The following is a 17470-nucleotide window of genomic DNA, read 5'->3' as shown; positions in this document are numbered from 1 at the left end:
TATTTCAGCACAGGCAACAACCTTACTGCCACGCTGCGCATAGTCTTCAAACAAAGTGTTGCTGTCAAGATCCAGTTGGTGACAGCCGTCTTTCACCAGCTAGATGTTGTTCGTTCAACTGAAATATTCGCTATCCAGAAATTCATTTAACTGAAAGATTTCTGCATAGAATGCTTAGGAAAACAACCGGAGCTTTTTTAAAAGTTCATTATTCTGAAATGTTCGTTAAATCGACGTTCGAAAACTTAGAGTGTACTGTACTACGTTGAAAACTTTTTAGTGTCCAAATGCCCGGTTTTTGGCAGAAAACAAAAAGCGTGATAAGAGATACGTGTCCATCGGCGACTTTCAGCAGTTGCAGTTTTCCAGCTTTTTCTTTTGGTTTCGACATTGAGCGACTGTGAGCGCTATTTCGGAAACAAAAATAGCAACACTTGCTGCACTCTACACTGTTTTTATTATTAGGTTCTTCATACTACAATCTACAAAAAAGTGTTCTATTGAGGGGGTGCCTTTAAAATCCGCTGTCGCTGATATATTCACATTCATCTTCAGTATATTTATCGTAGGTTTCTTTGCCTTGCGCACAGAAAGCATTGAACACGAACATGCAGCAGTCTGGTATCTGTTTGTAGTGACTCTTCTTGACCCAGAGCTCACAGCCTGAAAAAATTGGCGACACAATCATATGTTAGAGGAATTTGTGTCATAGTACAGCGTAATTGTTAGGCGACTTCAAGATGACTTCTCCCGAACAATATAGATAAGCTAAAATAATGCATTACATGAAAATATAAGGGGCAGAATTCACTAAGCTGCGCTGTCCGTACGCTGTTTCTTAGCGAAGAACTTCTTAGGCTGAGATAAGCGTGCAACCGAAATGTCAGCGCAGGATCCAAAAATAAAACACTGTTGCCTAAAAATGTATGACAAAGAAAATTTGATATAGCAGCATATTCCCCAGTAGGGGATCTTGTTTTGAAAATTAACGCATAAGCATACCTACTCTACACATGATCGCGTATATACGCTATAACATAGAGTAGGAGCCAGATTTTTTCTTCTCGGAAATTCCAGCCTACCCGAGTATGTCGTAAATCAATTTGTACCTGCTTTGAAATTCAACACGGTGTCGCCGTTTGCGACAATCATGGGCAGCGAATTTTTTATCTTCGTCTGATGCGTGATTTGCAATAGTTTTTACGCAACCGCGAAGCTAACTTATCTGGAATCAGATACATCGCAAGCACGAGTTACGCGAGGAAGCCGTCCTCCGACGTGGTCTCGGGCGCCACGTCACACGTTGGGATGCGCTGTGAAAGAACTGCTTGAGTTGAGTCGTTGAACGTCGGCGCCAGGGACCGTCTCAGGCGCCACGGCAGCGGAGAGTGTTTACTTAATTGCCATTTACAGCATGTGCAAAGCGAAAAGCATGTGGTCACGACTGCTAAGACAATTGAAGAGGAGATGCACCACTGTGCCCCGCCGATAATGAGCCGCTAAAATGTAACGCGGACCTTGCCGCGGGTATGAACGCCACGCCGCAGGTAACTTGCGCGATTAAATTACAAGAGAGGCTTTTACACGCAACGGGAAGAGACCTTTGCTAACACCGGTGCGCATATCTGGTAGCATGGTATCAACAATGTATGTACGATGCAGGGAATTCTCACGCGCGCGGTTCTGACATACAGCAGCGGATACAAAGGACGGCGGGACCGGAAGGTGCGCCTGCGGAAACAGTGTTGGGCTGCAAAAAGGAATTTCGCTACAAGTTGCTACCAAACGAGTATCAACTGCCATTGCTTCCGAACAGGAGACTCTTGACCATCCGTGTAGTGCTTTAGCAACGCGCCGTCTTATCGCTTTGCAGTTGCGGCTGACAAACTGTGCTCGTGAGACGTGCAGCATAGTGCTCATGAATGATTTATTTTCAGTGCCACTCCTAGCCCTCCAGCCTGGATTTCGCTTCTCTTTGTATGAAGCTTCGTCTTACAGCTGAGGGCCTGCGCAAAGCCTATTCTTCGATGCCCGCGATGCGCCCGGCTCCGCCTACATTCTGCTTGGACAATGCTCGCGCGTGACGTCATGCAAATCTACGGCACTCCGTGTAAAACGTGCACTCGTCCAGCTCCGCTTCGCCACTCCTCTCTTACGCCCCGCGTTGTGCACCTCGGCGCCCGCATGCATATGTGTGAAATAAATGTGGAAAGTGAACCGGAATCATCGGAAATGTCCGCAAAAGAGGTTCGTGGCGCGAAGCGCTGCGATCAACATCGAGCTGACCGACACAGGCAGCGGGCGTCGACCGACGAAGAATATGTGGCCGAGCGACTGCGACTGTAGCGGCAAAGTGGGCAATTCATGGTATTTAAACGTTTCACCGAAGCCGCCGAAGAAAGAGAAGGGACTGGGGAAACAGAAATTCCAAAAGCGCGACAAGAAAATGTGCTTTCGCAAAATATTCCGTGATTGGCGCTTACAAACCTTGTGTCATATTTTTCCAGTTCAATATGTATGTCAAAATTTAGGCATGCGGCTCTCACACGTATTGCTAAATGTTTTCGCTTCTGAATCAGTCGTACGACTTACCTTATCTGGTAATTAATATTTCAAACTTTGAAAATTATGTGCACATTTGCCATATCACGTAAATGCAAGAATAACGAAGTGTGCAAAGGTACTTACCTTGGTTTGCATAAGGCACATAGAAGACATCACATAACTTTCCATCAGTGAAAATGAGCGGGTCGGTCATGTTAGTTCCATCGCCTGTCAGTGTACAAATGAATGCATGTTAGCAAAATATTGTGCAATGAACGAGGATTTCATAAAGAGCATTTATTTGCTTACCCTGATGTGGAATCCTAAGTTCATTTCTCTTGCTAACCTACCGCATCCAGCTATGCAGTACTGTAGAAGTATTACCTGTCTATGTTTAGGCTTGCTCAGTGATCTCCCCACTTTCAACAAGAACTTTTCCCGGAAAAAAGAAAAAAATCGAGGGTGCCACTGAAGAAATATCTTCGCTGGCATACTTCTGCCTTGCCTGTCATATCTTCACTGGCATACTCGTGCTCTCCCTTAAATAGTTCCTAATTAGGTTTTAAATATTAAGCTTAGTTGTTCTATGTGTTTAAAGAGACTTACCGACTTGGTACTCAATGGCATTCCTTGTTCTTTTGTAGCCATATTGAAAAACGGCCTTTACTGTTTCTGTCACCTTGTGACTGAAGGTAAAAAGAAGGTAAGTGATGAGAAAGTTTTAGAAAAACTAAGCAAATACTATCACTGTTAAATTAGTGAATACAAGAACAAATACTTATAATGGCAACTTCAATAAAAGCCCAGCCTATGTTGCATCGCAAAGAACCAAATAAAGCAATTCAGGTCACTGATGATGCTGAAAATGATGAATAAATTTTAATATTTGCTGTTATGGCATTGTGAAGTACATCGACAAAAGCGAAGTCATGGAAGCATATAAATTGGAAGGTAAATGGAGAGTTCCCCATTTGAGCGAAATATCCTGACAAGGTTTCACAATAAGTATTTCATTTTTTTCCACATTGCAATTTATTTTGTTCATTGCTACGGAAGCTTCGGCGAATTAGGTGGATGCGAGTTTGACAGCGAGTCTGCGCGGCCATTGCGTGAGATCTGTTTATATTTGTACATACCCACGTGACACCATGCCTCTTTTTTGAATTAATTTTCGAATGCTTAGTGCATTTTGACACCGATAAATCTACGAGCCACGTTGTGTGTTCTTCAACAGGTTGCTATGACAATCGATGTTTCGCCTGTTATGCGCATTGGCGACATTTTTTTCCTACAAGCCTGCATGAGAGGGCTTTTTTCCAGGTTCTATTGTACCGAACGTAGATGGACGCACCTAATAATTCATTCCAGCAATGGTACTCTTGTGAATTACCCCAAGTACAAAGCAATGAGTATGAGCACTTGTGCTAAGCAATGGTACCATTTGAATATGAAATTATATTTTTCTAATTGCCTTGTATGAATAAAAAACCAAGTATAACATTGAACATTTTTTTACGTCTTAATTCCCTCTCGATATATTTCGTAAACGTTCGTTGCTTGCAACGTCCACCCAAATGGAGCAAGTGTTAGCAGCCTTGGCTTTCATCAGAACTTGACACCTACATATAATGTGTAGTCATCTCGTTCCAGTGCTCATCAGAATGGCTGGATTTCTAACGTTGCAGAATGAGAACATGAAAAGACGTGATTTCTAGTTGCCTTTCCTGCACGGCAATATAGAGGACAAACAAAGAGAATAAAAGGGGAATAATTATTCATTAGCACGTAGCTGTACTCCTTATTACACTGCTACATTGGAAATTGCCACAATATTACTAAAATACTCAACTCGGAAGGAGTATGAATGATAATGTGTCAACATATTTTAAGTATAAATGCCAATGAAGCAAGAATAGGCATTATAGTAATAGTTATCACAAAGGAAGTGGTATTTATCTAGCCAAATTTTGTCACAATGCTTCATATACATAGTGTACTTAGACAATGTGCCAATATTCATTTAGTATGAAACAGATTTACCATGAATTTACCAGTTTTTGTTACGTTTAAAGAAATGGAAGCACACTACGGGGCGATGTTGAACATTCGAATGTAGTTAGGTAAATATACAATTTTAACGTCTAGCGAGTAACTTTCGATATCTTGATTGATATGTAACGGTACTTACTACTGTGTTATAGAAGAAGCGTTTCTGAACGTGAAAACCGATTTAACAGTATATTCTGTATCATTTCTTTCGGTTTCTTGCACCTGCAGGCACTTAAACTGGGCTCCCCATGATCCTGTGTCATTTTCGTACGTTGTCTTTGCGAGGACGTAAGTCACCGATTCACCCTGATCGATGCTCTGCAAAGCGTGACAGATAGAAAAAACAAAACTCAACACAAATAAAAAATTATGTTTTGTTCCAATAAGCTTACTCTCATATAAAGCCCGAGTCCGCCAGAGCGGCTTTATTGCCTTATAACGTGAAATTTGATAGAACAAATATTTGCTGGCCGGAATATTTGCGCATTTGCGCAATATTCAGGTCATGTTGCGAATATTGCGCAATAGCCTTAATAAATGCTATTGTTAAGCTAACCAGAAACTTTGGGCCAGTTCCAGCTTGCGAAACATGATGAAACAGCGGAACTATGCCAGCGCAGGTGTATAGCGTAATGGGTATGACGCTCGCCTTCGAACGGTGAGTACTCGGGTTCAAATCCCGTCTCTCTCTTTATTTTGCTCTCCATGTGTCTCTCTTCCTTTGTCTCTCTCTCTCTTCGCTTTCATTTTCATCTTCTCTTTCTATAGCAAGTTGTGTTAATATCGGCGGTACATCGCAATGATGTGGTTCCCATAAATGCATGTTCAGCGAGCGTGGGTGTGTAGCCTAGTGGTTATGACGCTCGTGTTCGGACCGTGGGTATCCGGGTCCGAAGCCCACCTTGCTAAGAAAGTTTACTTTGATTGATTTTATAGATGCGAAGTAGCTTATGGCGCGGGCGTTGTCCGTCCATGCGGCTGCGTCCCACACGCCTACAGCGCATGCCCGTCCCCTCCCCCTCTCTCCTCTCCTACGCCCCCCTTTCTCTCCTCTAGGAATCCTCTACTGTACGAAGCGGCGCCCGCGTGCCACACCCCCACAGTGCATGCGCGTCCCTCCTCCTCTTTCTGCTCTCCTACGCTCCCCCCCTTTCTCTCCTCTAGGAATCCGGAGCGGCGCGCACGAGAGGTGGTGCGACAGCTGCATACTCCGCTGGGGGCGCCATGGTAGTTCCGCGGTATGAAAATGACGAACCGTGCACGCCTCATTCTCTCTCCTGTGTAGCGCCGCGATGAGCGCTCGGGCCGCTGCCGCGAAAACATCTCCCGCTCAAGCTAACCAACTCCCCGCTGCTTCGCATCCACACATGGTTCCCTTTAGCGGGAGATGGAGTAATTTTTTATTTCTCTCTTCCTGTCTCTCTCTGCACCAATCAAGGGCGGCTTCTTCGGGAGTTCAAGCGGTCGGCTTCGCCATTGCGATACGTCGCGCAAGTCCAGAGAGAGAAAGAGGCTCACCGATGTGAGAGCGCGCCTTTTACTAGGGAGCGCTGACGTCATTACTAACGTCACAGCACGTGCGCTCGGCGTGGCTGTGCATTGGCAACGCTCGCACTAAACTCCGCCCTTCCACCTTTATCACAGATCCTAGTCTCCACTCATCCCCCCTCGCCACACTCTCTGCCCTCTTGAGTAGCTTTGCCTCTGGCTATGCACTTGCCCGTCTCCCGACTTGGCTATGTTGCGAAAGTAGCTGCGCACGGACCGAGCTCAACTTTTACAAACTGTGGACAGAACAGGGCTTTTTTGCCAGGGGTGTAAATGTTTCTGGAAATGAATATTGCATACTTTACTGCCACTACTAACATTTTTGCCGTAAGTAAATACAAATCTTGTTTTTTAATGTAGACATGGTCAGTTTACTTCCAGTCTATGAGACATGGTATATGTTCCTATTCATAAAATCAAATTCTGTAGTCTCGTCATGTTTCCTCTTGAATAACGCCATTGATTCGCGATTGTTCTGCGGTCGCCTAGCCAAGTTGCCCGGTACTCTTACTTTACGAACTGCCACAACAGTGACAAATGCACCTGGGTCATGTTCTACAGTTTCGCGCGTAAATGCTATGAGAAGAAAGGCATGCAGGCAAGCATGGATCACCTCACTCCGCAGAATCAAATTTACCGGGAAGGTTGCCGTTTTACCGCATGTTTGCCATTATTCGCGGTAGTATGGCTGCTTCGCTCTATAGTTCAGTCATGATAGCTTACGCGTGGCAATGAGAATACTGCGGCAGCAATTCTTCGACGTACTTTAAGTCACGCATTGAGCGTTGGTTGATTTGCGCGTGCGACGCACATTGTGCTTGCACGCGTTTGTTTAACAGCGCGCGCTCGATCGCTATTATTTCTGTAGTAGCAAGTTGCAAACAGTTGAGCACATTTCCACAGGCTTCTGATTAGGTACCCCATTTGTAACACAAGTCTGACACCATACAATGCGGAATCTTGATTCCCAGACTTGTCTTTCGAGAGGAGGGCAGCAACTATTTAATTCGCCTTCGTTCTAGGTCGTTCTTTATTATAGCGCTGCAACACGGGCACTGTCCATCGCGATCAGGCCAACTATTAATCATTTGTTTCGGCCATGAGCGAGAATTGTAGCTGTTTCATGGCCCAACAATTCGGATCGAGTTGGCCGAGCTCACGCAAGAATATGGCGTAGACGATAGCCTATGATCGAGATCTACTGGTTCCTTAACGTGCCAACGGATTGTCGAAAGTATCCGTGTAGAATCACCCGATCACGATTGGAATCGACAGCGCTCCAAGATGCCTCAGTGACAAGGGTATAAATTGCTCATGAGCATAAACCCATCAGCGACATAACCGTGATTGCGCGGCGCGACGGGACGGTAAAATCGCCTATCTTGGTACCTTTGAGGCGTCTATTCACCCGAGTTTCTTCCAGCTTGTTTTCGATCTTTGATGTTTACTACCTTGCCACTTCGTTCGTTTTCGTTTATAACATGCAGTGATACCGCGTCCCATCATACCACTTGGTACACCAGCGCGATGCTGCCTCTCAGCGGCGGTTGTAGGAAGTCTACGCCCCAGTGGCCCCTTCAATAAGGGGCCACAGTTACATGCGATTACATGCGAGTTACATGCCACAGTTACATTCACTTACACTGGGACGCGGTTAAAAATATCGTATGCTAAAACGTTCAACATTTCTCCCCTCTTCTTTTTTTTGCATTACTTGCCCAGAAATATGTAGACTGTAACTGGAAAGTGTCAGCCCTTGATGTTTTTGAGACCAATGTGGCCCTGGACGGCAGGCTTGTCCGAAAAATGCAATGGAGTCAGAATCGCGCAGTCCATTCTCTCGTAAAAAAACACACCAACGCAATCACGCTGCCTGGCGACTTTTAACAGCGAACCTGTTCTTAGTCGACCGTTCACCTTCTCTTAGGTGTCACGCAGGTCACGTGAGCAGGGAAGGATGAGAGCAGCGCTGGCGGAGGACGGCTCACGGGATAAATAGAGGAAGAGAGGCGTGAGGAATGAAGAAATTACCAATAAGAGGGCGCTCGCTGGGGGAGGAGGCCACCAATGAGAGGAAACGCTGGGCGCGTGGAGGAGAGGTGATAAGAGAAGGTGTTTCTGTGAGGCGCGACGTTTCGCGAAAACGCGCAAAGCATATAGCTGCTGCCGACGCCGTCCACGTTTCCCCGCATTCGCGTGGAACGCGCGCGGTGTCCCCGAATCTGGCGGCGGCTCGGGAGGTTTCGACCAGAGAACTGGACACTCGTCGAGCAGTGTCGGTAGTCGCTGCCTCTTGTCGCCTCGCATCGCTTCAGTATAAATTCCTGTACTAGGTCTGTGTTTACGCAGTTGCATCACAATTGGAGAAATGCCGTGTTTGTGCAATTGCATCACAGCAACGCATGCACATGTCACACTCGTAACACTCTGTGCAGCCAACGCAGCTTCGCCGTTCGACCATCTTCACGGAGTGTAAAGGAGGGTGATTTTTTACAGCGTAAACTGTTATGGGCTCGTTCCAATAGCAGGTTCGGTTCGTGATGATGCCTTCGGCGCCAACCGGCGTTTAGCCGCCGTAGCCGCTATCGCTGGAAATGCGAAACAAGTACGCGTTTCCCGACGGGATCGAGCCCACGCCCGCTGCGTGGGAGCCAGATACTGTACCACTGAGCCACGCAGGCGCTTGCTATTGGCCAGAGGAAATGCCCTATAAAGCAAGCGCGCAGGGGTAGATGAATCGAACCTCCGCCAGTATGGTGACGCCATCTAGGTAAGGTGCCTGCAAACGTCACGCGCGCAGGCGCAGACGACGATATCCGATTCAGACGAGGCGCGCAATCAACGCGATCCCCAGCTGCCGAGCATCCGCTAGTATTGTGGCGCCTTCTAGTTAAGGCGCCTGCAAACGCGGCGTGCCCGACGTGCACGTTGCAGTTGACTGGGCTCACCAGACTGCTTTGCAGAGAACATTACAAGCCTAAGCTCACTGTCGACGCCCGGCGGACAGTTCAGATCGTTCTCGTCAAAACGAGGCGAACAGACTGCCGCGAAGACCCTGTTGTGCGTGGTGCCCAAATTGGAGCTACTCTTGAGCCGCTCCACCAGCTTACGCTTTGACTTTGCTGCGTGTGCCGTGGAGGCCTGTGACTTTTTCATTTGCCCAAGAGAGTGACACTCTTTAGCAGCGTCCGTAGTGGTACGTCGGTTGTGAAGGGTATAAAAAGGTACCAATATCAAATTCGAACCTGTATTTCATATCCGCTCGCTCTCTCATATTTTCATTTGTGAAGCTACGCACAAAATGTGTGTATGTTTAGATAATCAGCACGCTTTCTTTTGATGGGAATTTGTAATCAGAAAACTTGTATGCAGATCAAACGCACATGTTTGATTTATTAACGCGAAGCCTTCCTGAAGTGGTTAGGAAAGCGCTTCAAATTTGGTCCTGGGATTCATGGGTCCTTGGTGTAAACTGGCACACGCGAGTATGCTGCGCAAGGTGACATCTCTACTATTGCGTTGCATTGTTTGGTTTCTTCTTATCTATTCGAAATGTACCCGCCAATTGTTGCCTGATCCTACGCTTTGAATATCTGGTGTAGCATGGAAATCATAATTATAATACAAACAGGATTATCATCCTAACACAGTAATTGGCGTGAGCGCCATGTATAACACCTGCTTCTTTGCCAATCCTTTGATGAGAATATTTGCCATACAATGGAAATCATGCATCATAAACAACCCACAGACATCCCTCGATGTGTGCATGTTCCGTGGTATGGCAAGCATAATCATCGCCAGCACGCGGTGTTCATGAGAAAGAGCTAGTGGGCGTTGGTGCGATAACTGAAAGCGTGCGTTATGGCGCAGTTTGTTTTACATTTTTTGCTTTTTTTTAGTAGGGGAATATAAATGTCGAGAACATGACTAGCGACTGGCTGACCGACTGGCTGACCGGCCGACCCTCGCAAATCCATGAGATGATATGCGGAGAAAGCTTCGCTTTAAAATGTTAGCAAAAGGAAGATGTCACTACTACATTGTCAATTTTTATTTGCTTTCTATGATAGGATGAACAACTCGCGTTGCAAAAATTTAGAATATCTATGTGACTATTTAGGACATTACATTAATTAAAAAAATACATAACGAAGCAATGCAGAGCATAACATAACGGTCACATTTTGATTGTTCTTTTAGAAACTGTAAAAAAATATGGTTTATCATGCACGTCTGTTGTGTTCAAGACATGATGTTCAGCATCAGTTGTGCAGCTGCATAAAACCCTATACGAATATTACGTGACGTATACTACCGATTTACCTGTTCCAGCCATATCCTAATTCTCAGTATATATATGCTTTCAAATATTGCAATCAGGAGTAAACTATATATCTGCATTATTGTAGTCAAAAGTGTCTTACTTTCCAGGCATCTTGATATTTCCCAAGCAGTTGCTCATTCGCCCAGAGCGGGTTGGCTCCATTACTGCCAGAGGCCGTCTCTTGAGGAGACGTGGCAAGGGCGGCGCTGACGAAGGTTAGTAAGAGCACTACCTGCATCTTGATATCGCTCTGAAAGCGGAATAACGCACCAGAAACGCATCATCCGAAATATATAGTCACGACTGCGAGCTGCACAATACTTCATCAATCAAGAATGTCTCGAATGATCGCCTTCAAGAAACGCATTGTTCTCAATGTTTCAGCAGCAACTAACTACAATCGGCGCAGTAGCGGATGTGATCACCAGCGAAGTAAGTGTCACTTCGGAATAAATGTTTGGGAACACCACGTCATTTATAGTGAACGTGCTCTACAAGAACAAAAATCGACAGATAGGCAAGACAGTGCCCCGTGGTAGTTATTGTTCTCGCATACCGATGTACAAGTTCTGTCGTCATTACAATAATAAAACCTTTTAAAGAGACAATGTAGTGGAATTTGATTGTAATGTGAACTGAACTATTGAGAAACAATTTAAAGGTTCAATAAAAATATATGTCACATGCTGAATTTTATTCATTCCTTAGCTATAATGGACCACACGTACATTTGATTTGTAAAGGCGTTTTTCACTTTCGTCAAGCAATGGCGTAATCATGGGACGGTAATATTATCGGAAAGTAAAAACTCGGTGGGCATCTGAAAGAATCAGTATGTTTCATCAGCAATATACAGGTACGACAAAAGAACCACCATGCCTAAAGATTATAAATGCAGCAAAAACTAGCAAGTGCTGCTTATCCTAATTGTAATTTTAACGTTTACCACGCAAAGCTTGGAGAACGTTCATCAGGTATATGGCATACTGTCACGTTGTTGCAATGGTGAAACAATAAACTATAGCACAACGATAGGTCTTAACACCAGCTCTTTATGGGACAAGCCTGCAACCACAAAAACAAGCTACATTCAGACGGAAGGATAGAGAGGAGCGCATGCGATGGTCGTCGACATATTTAATTTCTTTTATTTCTGAAAGTGCTCAAGAACAGCTCTAGGCCTTAGTATTGGTGCACTTGTGTTACACAAAGAACAGAAAATCAAAACATCTAATCAGCAGTAAAGTGTTTCGGCCATTTATTCATGACTCTTCGAAGATTCCAGCGTAATAGCAAGCGTTTGCATACCTTCCAGAATATACACTATTCGCGCCGTGTACATTCGCGCCCGGAGTGTCAAATGACAATGTGGGCCAAAAGTTATTACCCGCAACTATGAAGAAATATAACTGTGAAATCAACCGTAAGACCAACAACATTCAGTTGATTTCGAGGAGGCCAAGTATTTATGAAATGTGTTTGTACATAATATGAAGAACGCAACTGAACGTATGTTGTTCGTTTTAGTTATTTGCGTAGAATAATAAATGTGTTCACCTATTGTCATAGCTTGGTTACTTTGCTTACACTACGTCTGCGCTCATTGTGTTAAGATTAAGTAGGGATGGACTTTGGTGATAATAATGCCAGTGAAATCTCAAATTCTATACTGCAACTTCAACGGTGGAGCACATTCGCATGTCGTTCACGTTCTCTTATGATTATGCACATGTGAAGTGTGTTATAGAATGCCGTGCTTTCTGCAGTAAATCATTCACACCTAGTTTTATAATGCTGGCACGTGCTCTTGGAGGAAGGAGGAAGAAAGATAGGCAGACCGGCTGGTTAAACAGTGTAAATAAAAGCGACCTACTCTGTGCTGGGGAAAGAGGATATAAAGGGAATGGAAAGAAACAAGAGAGCCAAGATTTTAAATAAAAAAAGGAAAATAATGTGTGCACATCAATGCGATGCCATGCACTAAAGCAACAGCCCGCATGTCAAGTAACAGGTCGAAGCAAAGGTGTTGAGCACAGTCTGGACAATGGTTCTCTCCCACAATAAGGTGCAATTACGTGCAGTCGAGTTTGGTTTCAAGGCAGACCACAATGAGGACAGTCAGATAATAGGTATCGGATTGTTTTCTCTTAGCCTCAGACATTTACAGTTAACATTAAGATCTGCTTCGTGAAAGGTCACCATAATATGTTGCATCAAACAACTATTGAACAGAACATAGTCCTAATAGGGCCAAGGTGAAACAGGTTTTAAAATTGTCCAAGACTGTGCGGAATTTATTTTTCCTTCTAGGTATGACGCTCGCCTACAGCTGCAGGAAACATCAGGACGTATAATTCTTAACATGTACGAAGTATATCGCATGTGTTTGTGATGACGAAGCAATTATGTCAAAATGAAACACATTTTAAAAGGCTTTTTTCTCCTATTATCGATGGGTACATAAAAACTTAACTGAAATCTCTCTGCGGTCACCCAAACACTGCGGCATGTATACGGAGTGTGCACCGCAAGACAAAATATATGTTAACTAGCTTGGCTCCCAGAGCGGTTCTTCAATTTATATACGTACATTTTCATGCAGAACTTTCATTCTTTATTTTTAATGCTAGTCATAGATTGCTATTTGTTCAATAAAGCTGCGAGCGCTTAGCTGTATAGATTCCTCGTTAGATAACTTATCTATAGAAAATGTGACCGTAGAGTAAGTTTAAAACGTATCTGTGTTCTGTTCCTGATGTAGATATCTGCTATTTTCCATAACCTTGTTTCTAAACAAACGTTTTTTTTAATGAACGAGAGACGGCGAACAGAAATGCCCAACTTCTGTCGGGAACAACCGTACAAAAGTTGATGCAAGTTCATGCGTTATGCCTGTTTCACATTTTAAAAACTGTAGTCACGAACACTGCCAATCCGGTTTTGTATTTCCTGTTGCAGTTTGTCTTTACTTGTTACTCTCGAAGCTTGGTATATAAGTCCTCATTTTGTGTTAAAGAGCCTGTAGTTAAACTATTCTCGGCACTTTAGTGTATTGGTAAGTAAATAATTCTGCTTAAAATCAATGTTTTGTGTCTATGTCTGCATAAACATGTCTGCACGAATCTACAGCATGGATTCAGATCCCGTACACAAATAAAGTGAGCACTCGCTAAAGCATACTTCAGGCGGCAGGAGAAATACTTATATTTTTAATAACTGTGTATATAGGGTGCAATTGATATAACGAAGGATAGACACTCAACTAATGTACACAATACATAAATTAGCATTCTGTCTCTGCTTCGAGATAATTATGTATGCAAGCATGCAGCCCATCTCACATGCTTGCAACCACTTCATGGCATACCTTGCTTTGTCAGACATATCACAATGGTGTTGTGCCACTTAGTACAGCGCGTGTACTTAATACAGTCTATACAGTCCTTTTTTATACTGACATATGTAAAAGTAGTTTGCGCATGAATGTGCTCGCCTTCCGCACGAAGAATCACTTGCATTCCAGGTAGCAGAAAATTCTCATTGTGCCGGTTTTGATCATACAAATGTAGCGCGAGAGTCTATGGTGAAATTGCGGTTATATATTTTGCGTCGATAATATCGGCTTGCAAGGCTAGGAATTGAGCCGTTGTAAGTTTGGATACGCCGGCAAAATCCCGCCTGATTATATGACATTTAGAAACAGCTGATTCGTTGTTCCAATGAGAGTTTAACGGCAAAAAGGTGACTAGCGTTTTTGACGCACCTGTCGCATTCCGAAGAAATTAGAAAAATTGTGTTATTCTTTCGATGCGCGCTAAATAACTGTAGACTTCCACATTATTCCGTAGCTCTCCCGTACTGCGCCCCTTGTACACCACAGCAATTTCTGTAGGCTTAGCCCATCAATAAATATTTTTAAACACGACTCGATTTCTTTTTTCCCTTCGTTCATTTAACCTCGACGGCACTGCAGTTATGGCCACGGTAGCTAGTTACCACCACAACTTCATATGCGCTGGGCAGGTGAAGAGGTGAAGACAAGCTAGAGTGTGCAAAGCAATGAAGCTTCCGATATTTGCGATGCATTTATGTGTAGGCTCACGGGGAGAGATACCGATGCGGATTGCTACTTCGAAATAAACACTGAATCAATAACCACAACGGAGAGTCATAACAGGTATGGTTCAAGGGAATTTTTCTCGTACTCACAAAAGCTATATGTCTGTCTTACGGACAGGTTTTCCCTGTTGCCGCCACCGGAGGTGAATGGAAATATTTGTCGGTTCAACAAACCTACACGTGCGTGCGAAATCCCACCCTTGTATTCGATGCCTTATAATGGTGGAGCCATATTTCCTTTATACCTTCGAGGCAGTGCAACCTTGAAGCAGGTGCAGTTTATTATAGTTGTTCCTGTGCATGTTGTTCGGCGGCTCACTGAAAATTGCGAACGAGGCTGAAGGTTCTTCAGACTAAGCCAAGTTGGCGGTTAAAGAGCGATTGTAGCGAACAATCCGCAGCATAACGAATAAAGGGCAAGCATTGAAGAACTACATTCGCCTGGCGAAGAAGGTTTTCTTTGGCGCAGCCCCCGTCCGTGCTCGGTAATCGTACCCCGTTGAGCCTTTCCGCCTCACATGGACTGTTATTGAAAGCGGTTTTGTATACTGCTACTCATTTAAATACATCTTTACTCTATCACCAACAACCTTAGCATCGGCAACACTTACACCAACTATATGTATACCACGCACGATCGCCAACAGGGGCACCATCGACATAAAACGACAGCCTTGGAAACACAAATGTATCTAGAAGTTGCTACGCCATTCCTCGGTGCCAGCGTGGTGATGCGGGGTAGTCGTTAGCGTGTTTGGTTGGCACGCGCAGTACCCGGCTTCAAGTGGCAGTGTTTTCATGTTTGTACAATGTCCGTTTCAATGGTTGTGTGCTTTGTATTATCAATTTCCTACCATGTTGTTATATGCCATGTGTATGAAACCGCGCGCCAAACTACTCTGGGAGGCACTTTTCTATAAAGAAATATTTTTTTCATACAAACCTCCCATTGGCCCGTGCTATGAGCGGACAGATTTCATTTGAAATTACGCAAGAAAATTTGCCCGCATATGCAGTGAGCTATTCAGACGCGTCGAAATTTTGATCTCTTTAACGCGTTGTATGCTTTGCTTCTATCGGTGTTGACATAGAATATATGAATGTTACAACGGTGAATTTTACTTTTCAAATTTTCTAAACTGATAATTTAGGTAAGGAGAAATAAACCAATCATGCGAACTGGGAAAATATTAGTAAGACAATCTTTTTGTATCACACAGGAATTTCATCATTGAAATTTCCAAATATCGTTTTCGATGATTAGGAAACCGCCGACGCAATTTTAAAGAGTGATTATTCGTTCCGGCTCATTGCAGAGGTAACAGAAAGCCTAGGTGGCCTTGCCCCCTACGACAAGAGATAGAGATGTTTATTTGCAGAAAGGCAGAGAGGTCGGCTTGAGCTTTAGTTTGCTCTGGCCTGCTACTCTACATATTGTCCTGAATACACCACTAAAGAACGAAAGCAAAGGAAAGAAACCATGCGTAGTGTTGTTTTTTTCTGAGTGAAACTTGAATGTATTTCTAAAATAAAATTTGCCCTCTAAAGTGCCATAAAGGCTGATTGAACTGTTCAATGCTGCAATTGTGTGCTTGTGGTGCGACAGTTGTGATTGCTCTCAAATGTCAAAAGATATGTTTATTTAACACATAAACCAGTTTACCACAATATTTATTCTGAAGAACTTGGATCGACGTAGTTGAAAACGAAAAAGCGAATATGCTGTTTGATTTCAGGCGGCGTCTTAATGATCTTCCGCAGCAGCTTGCTCAATTGACTTCATGACTGAACACAGTGCTATCAGATGCTGATGGTACAACGGAGTCAGTTTTCAATCTGACTGGTAGGCGTGTGATGCTAAAAAGGTGAATCTTGGATTTAGTATTCGTATTTCAAGAGTGTGATCATTTATAACACGGCCTGCTTGACCGTTATTGGCCGCTATGTGTCTACAGTGTTCGAAATTTCAAGCTTGAGAAAATGCATATATGTAGAACATATGAACAGCAGAAAGCTGTATCGGGAGTTTTTCATGCTGCGCTACAATTTTCTCATTGGATCTTTTTATCGAATAGCAATAATTGGAACACGATTCATTATCAGGACCAATTATGTAAGAAGCCGGAATGGATACACAATATGAGTATCTCTAAACGACGACAAACAGCATTACCTTGGTTCTGTCCAGCTACGCGGCGCTTGTATATTTTGAATTCTTGGTGCATGATTGTTGGGACACCCTGTATATTCAGACAACCTAGTCTGAGTATACACGGCGATCATTTACTAGTCTTTAAACATTTTTAAAAATAGCCACTGACAGATGGCACAATTCTTGTCCTTGAGCTCGACTATTCTTGAGGCGGACATTATTATATAGCACGAGAAATCGAAACACATATTTAACTAATTAACAAACATTCACTAATAACCTTCATACCTAATTTCTTTACGTCAAATTTTGCAATTTTTGAATTGAAGCTAGCGAGCTTGCTAGGCGTATCCATTCGAAATGAATCGCCAGGATTACACCTGTTTCGAGATATTTGTTCCAAAAGTGTGGAACGAAACACATGGGCGTTCCAGTAAATTTGTGCTTGAATGCACAGAAGAGCATTTTGTTAAAAATGTAAGAGGAACGTTGCATTTTCACCGCTAGCTTTTGGCGCATATATTAGTGGCGTTAGTCTGGAAATTAATTCTCAGTATACGCCTTGCAATCTCACCGGCTACAATTCTTAATTGCAATATATGGCATGAGAAAATTATTTTACAGGATAATTAGTGAATGTATGGCAATTAGTTGAATATGTGTTTCTTATTTTGTGCAGATAATGTCCACCTATGCAAACAATCAGTGCAAGAATTGAGTTATGTTGCCTT

General features: G+C 43.6%; 1 protein-coding gene across 1 annotated transcript in view; it reads right to left on the bottom strand.

Annotated features, from left to right (window-relative positions):
• Nucleotides 1-482: 482 nt before the first annotated feature.
• LOC119463691 (female-specific histamine-binding protein 2-like) overlaps nucleotides 483-17470 on the bottom strand; it is a 98923-nt gene continuing 81935 nt past the window's right edge. Inside the window, exon 5 of the mRNA XM_049656535.1 lies at nucleotides 483-663. Within this exon, the coding sequence (XP_049512492.1) occupies nucleotides 515-663 (149 nt within the window). The 3' untranslated portion in view covers nucleotides 483-514. The remainder of the gene's footprint in view (nucleotides 664-17470) is intronic.

Source organism: Dermacentor silvarum, chromosome 9 (assembly GCF_013339745.2).
Source record: "Dermacentor silvarum isolate Dsil-2018 chromosome 9, BIME_Dsil_1.4, whole genome shotgun sequence".
NCBI lineage: Eukaryota > Metazoa > Arthropoda > Arachnida > Ixodida > Ixodidae > Dermacentor > Dermacentor silvarum.
Note: the sequence above shows the minus strand (reverse complement) of the source record. Positions and strands in the feature narration are given on the sequence as shown.